This window comes from Amphimedon queenslandica, unplaced genomic scaffold, assembly GCF_000090795.2.
Source record: "Amphimedon queenslandica unplaced genomic scaffold, v1.1 AMPQUscaffold_12959, whole genome shotgun sequence".
Taxonomy (NCBI): domain Eukaryota; kingdom Metazoa; phylum Porifera; class Demospongiae; order Haplosclerida; family Niphatidae; genus Amphimedon; species Amphimedon queenslandica.
Window position 1 is genome coordinate 14890 of NW_003546805.1, and position 5422 is coordinate 20311.

Consider the following 5422-nt stretch of genomic DNA (forward strand, 5'->3'; position numbering starts at 1 on the left):
TTTATACTGGCAGTCAGCATCTTGTTTTTAGTATCCAGTGTTTCCTTCAATGACTTGACTTCTTTTTTTGAAGACTCTGCCTCTTTCTTCATTGATTCTACTTCTTTCTTAATTTCCATATTTTTCTATGGAATAAAATATTAAATGTAATAAACTATGATACAAGCAATGGAGCCAAAATTTGTAGCATTGCATTAACTTTATACTTGATTAAAATGATACCTCAGTTAAAGTATTAACCTCCTCTTTACTATTAATCAGTTGTACACTCAATGACAGCATCAATTGTTTCATTAAACCACTACTAGTTGATAATGATGAGATGTATTCATCTATTTCTGTTGTAGTAGCAGTGGAGGTGTCCTTTACCTGTTATTAATATTAAATATCAGTTCCTAAAATAGTCAATTTACCTCATACACAGTGCAGTATCCAATGGTTAATCTCTTCACTTTGTTTTCTTTCAATACATCAATATTATTAAGAGCAGCTCTAATTAACTGCTTAAATATAGTCAAAGGAAAGGAACAAGTGATGGTGAAAGAATTATCTTCTTTAATCACATTTAGCCTGACAAGAGGTGATGAATTTTCAAACAAATTTTTTAGACATATTCTGACATCATCAAGTATAAATTTGGCATGACTTTTGTCAACAAGAATTGTAATCGTTTCACACTGAAGTAGTGAGATGCTTGAAAATATTTCTCCCAGACATTGTGTAAGATCTTTTTTATTAAGCTCCTTAGCAGCTTTATCATTATATTCTAGAAGAACTTCCTTAGCTTCATCTATATTAAGCTCATCAACTAAACTCTCCAGTAAACTAATATCAATAAGTGAACTATTATCACTAATTAATTCTAAGATATCATCTATATCTTGACACACAGCTAGCTGAGGTCGTAAGGGCCTACAAAAAAACCTTAATGTACTTCTAACATCTTCAAATGTTGGAATAGGCTTTTCTTTAATGATTACTCCCACTTTTTTGAACGTATTGCTAAATTTTACTCTCATTGACATAAATTTTGTTGCCATTTTCAGTGGAAGATAAAATTTTGGATATTTAGCTATAAAAAATTAAATCATAGTCAAACACAGCAAATTAAACTCATTCTTACCACTACTTTCATCCATTTCTGGTAAATCATTACTACAATATAGCTCTCCTTTATTGTTTATGCAGTAAATGTAATTCGTTTATTTCTTTAATCATTTATGCTTACTGTAATCTTTCTTAATGGCATTTCCTATTCCAACAGTGGTTGTTACTTCACGCAAAATCTCAGCAAATGTCTCAAGCTTTCTGTAGTCATTGCAAACAGTTTCCTTTATTTGAATCAGTAGATCTTTTCCTTCTACAGTAGCAATCAGCATCACCTCTTTTATTAGCTTCTCTGAACACAACAATTCAGTCAGCTGAGGTAATGCAGACAGTAGAGATTGGTTTGAGGTATAACAAGCAAGAATTCTACAAGCAGGATGCTCTGACAAAAAAATTAATAAAAAATGTTAATACTCATTTGTATCAACTTACTCTCCATATCTATTCCATCAGCTACTCCATTCTCTCCTAATTCCCTCAATGCTGATACCAATGAATAGATAGTAGGACCACCTTTAGTCTTTTGAACCTTGTCAGCTTTTTCTAGCCATTTAGCAAGACAGTCACTAAGACACCTTTCAGTATCTCCTTTGTGATTAGCTTCAATGAGCCGTATTGTGTTAACAAATAGACCAAGATAAAGACCAAGATTATGGTATCTGTCTCCTGAATAACCATGTCTTCTGAGTAATTGGAGTACCTCAACAAGATCAGTAACTATTAAATAATTGTATTTGGTATAAGAAATAAGTAACTAAACATACTTTGCAGTTGATTTGTATTGTATGCTGGTCCAGGAGAATCCATTGAGCTCAAGTTTTGCAAAAAAAGGTGGGGCTCAATAACAACGCCCACGTGATCTGATCTAATTAAAGTAGGAGGGGCTAAGCCACCATAAAATGCAAAGCTATTTTTATTTTTGTGATGCTTGATTCAGCTTGAAGGCTTGAACTGAGTGAGTCTGAGGTAGTCTCATCTTTTGTAAACTGATAATTCTATTTTATGTACTATTAGTGTCTATATATTTATCAGTAGTACTGGAGTAACTGATGGATCAGTGATACAATCATTGATACAAGTTATGACTGATGAGAATTACCAGCTCACTGGACCCTGACTCTAAGAAGTTAGTCTATAATTATTATTTATTTATACTACTGTATGGGTACAAAATATCACGTGGGATTAATTTTCATTATTTTTGTTGTGTGAAGTTTTAATCCAGTGAAATTCTTCATATGACCACACCTTATAGTGCTTTAAATAGAAAACATGAAATTAAAAAACTAGGAAATTAATATAGAGCTATTGCACGGAAGTAATCAACGGGAGGGTGTGGCTAAAATTTAGCTAAATTGTCCACCATGTTGGGTGGCAAGAAGGCTAAGAATGAATGGGGAATGGAGAAAAAAATTTAAATAAATTCTGCAGCTGACATTCCAGTTGACATGACCACACCTTATAGTGCTTTAAAAAGAAAATGTGAAATTAAAACACTGTGAAATTAATATTTTCTCCAAAATCATAAAAATTTAACACCACAAATATTTGTACCAGTACAGTATCTGTTATTGTTATTGCTGTTGTATGAGGAGGAAGGAGAGAGAGTAGTTCCGACACATTCATGTATTGTATTTTATAAAAAATTGCCAATTTTAAAAAATGGCCATAACTTTAAAAGTTATAGCGTTGGGTATTTTTTTAATTGACCATTTAAAAATGCTCATAGCATAAAAAATTAAAGTCGAAATTGGTTCAAACTTTTTACGACCTTGGGGCTTCGCCCCAAGGTCGTTCCTAAGATTGAATTCAGCCCCCGCGATGTAAAATAATTGATTGTATGTCAACACTTACATTTCTTCTTGTCTTCTATACACGTTGTATTGGAGAAATAACAATTATGACTCACTTAGCAACGCTCCACCCAGCCCGCTCACATAAGTGGGTGTGGCCACGGTAAACAAAATGGCGGGTCGGAAGCAGAACAAAGTTATAGCTTTCTAGCAAGAAGAATAAAGCAAAGATGATGCCTAAAGACTTATCAAGAATCACTAGAAGGCAGAAAGAACCTTTATAAATGCCTACTATGCGCGCAAGGTGGTGAAATCAATCTTAGGACAATTTTTACACTTATACGCTTGTTACATAGCAGAAGGACATCAATATGCATCAGAAAATGTAAAAAGTTGGGGATGATTTCAGAGTGATTTTTAACTTAGAAAGATATTTTTCAGAAATAGTAATTATATATTTTTATTCATAACTCAATGATTCTCCTCCCTATAGTCTGAGGAGTTATTACGTGTGTATCCTCCATATATAAATTATTTTGAAGTCACTAAGGAGGCTCTCAGTTCCTGTGATCGTCAGTTCCCAAGGTTTCATGCTTTCCTTAAGTGTAATGAGTCCAAACCAGAGTGTGGCCGCCAGACACTATCAGAACTACTGATAACACCAGTACAAAGAATACCAAGGATCATATTATTACTACAAGGTACATGTATATTATATAAATACTAGTATTTACCATAGGCGTATCTAGCCTTCTCCAGCTACTAGGGCACTTAATTAATTATTCATATAATTAATTAATTATTCATATACTTAATTAATTATTTATACCTTTAACTATTGATTGTGGGCAATTTGGGCAAATGCATTTAAAATTTAAGACCTATAACTGCCCTGGTGCTTAAATAAACACTTGGAACATGTAGGTGTGTGCTAAATTATTGTGGTTAACAGTGCTAACTATTGTGGTTAACAGTCCTCCCACTGTTACAATACTGTGTATAATACAATAACTAATGAATATAATTATAGCTGCAAATTTCTACCCGGGCAAAGCCCGTGCTTGCCCGGGTCCAAATACGCCTATGGTATTTACATGTACTGTACATTGTAATTTAGCTGATGTTGGGTAAGATAATTCCCTCATTTTGATAGCCTATTTCCAAATAAAGCTCATCATTTTGAACCATATTATGCACATGTTCAATGGGACATGTGAATAAACATTGTATATTTGCCAAATTAAAACCTGCCAATCACCGAAAATTAAGCAGTACACCAAAATTTCATCTCTCGACAATTACAATGATCACTGTACAGTCCATCTACATGTACTGTCTGCATGTACTACATGTATGTGTACATGCATGTTTTTTATTGTTATTTATTATTATTTCTATAGATTTATTAAAGCGTACTGATACTGGCCACATTGATTACAAGCAGTTGGAGGAATCAGTTGAAAAACTTAAGAATGTAATGGAGTGAGTTATACATCACTACATGTACATGTATTTTATTTATTTATTATCATTAATTTTTCTAGACACATAAATGAAGACAAGAGGAAGACAGAGAAGCAGATGCACATGTTTGAACTTATACGTGACATTGAGGACGTCCCGGTAATTAGTGGGTGTGGTCTTTAATAACTGACTCCTCCCCTTTAGCCAACTGTCCTTTCATCTCATCGTTGGTTTATTTCAAGACATGATGTGTTGGAGTTAAATATTAGCAATAATGGAAAGACTAATAAACCATTGTCTATAGCATTGTTCCTCTTCTCTGACAGCATTGAGGTGAGATAGAGGAAGTGTGCCATTTTTATATGTTAATTTCACCTGTACTATAGCCCATGGTTTTACCAAAAAATGGCTCCAAAATCACTCCCAATTTTTATTACATTTTCTGATACATATTGGTGTTCTTATGTAAAAAGTTTGAGCTGATTCCAACTTTAATTTTTCAAGTTATGGCCATTTTAAAAAATGAGCCAATTTTTGAAAAATACTCAAGGCTATAGCCCATTGTTTTTTCGAAAAAATGGCTCCGAAATCACCTCCAATTTTTATTAAATTTTCTGGTACATATTGATGTCCTTATGCTGTGTAGAAAGTTTGAGCTAATTCCGACTTCAATTTTTCAAGTTATGGCATTAAAAAAATGAGCCAATTTCCCTGTACTATACATTGTACATGTACATGTAACATGGTCTTATTAATTAGTGTCCCTCCCTCCCTCTCTCCTACAGATTGCTAAGATAAGAAGTGGTCATGGTTTTGTTGCTATGAAGGACTCATACAAACCATACAGGTACATGTACATGTATTTTTAGTATACATGCATGTACATATACATATACATGTAATGTACGTACATGTACATGTATTACTGTTGTTCTTGTTACTATATTTAGACACTTGGAATTCCTCACATATTCTAATATTAGATCAGTCATTGATTTCACTGATAGTGAAGGTACATACATGTACATAATTTATTTATTTATTTATTTGTTTGTTTA

General features: G+C 33.1%; 1 protein-coding gene across 1 annotated transcript in view; it reads right to left on the reverse strand.

Moving 5' to 3' along the window:
- The window catches only part of LOC109586046 (uncharacterized), a 24109-nt gene that overhangs the window by 1159 nt on the left and 17528 nt on the right, over positions 1 to 5422 (reverse strand). Inside the window, exons 3-8 of the mRNA XM_020002214.1 lie at positions 1540 to 1620; positions 1229 to 1489; positions 1124 to 1171; positions 414 to 1072; positions 223 to 369; positions 8 to 125 (exon numbers count right to left, since the gene is read on the reverse strand). Coding sequence (XP_019857773.1) covers positions 8 to 125; positions 223 to 369; positions 414 to 1072; positions 1124 to 1171; positions 1229 to 1489; positions 1540 to 1620 — 1314 coding nt within the window. The remainder of the gene's footprint in view (positions 1 to 7; positions 126 to 222; positions 370 to 413; positions 1073 to 1123; positions 1172 to 1228; positions 1490 to 1539; positions 1621 to 5422) is intronic.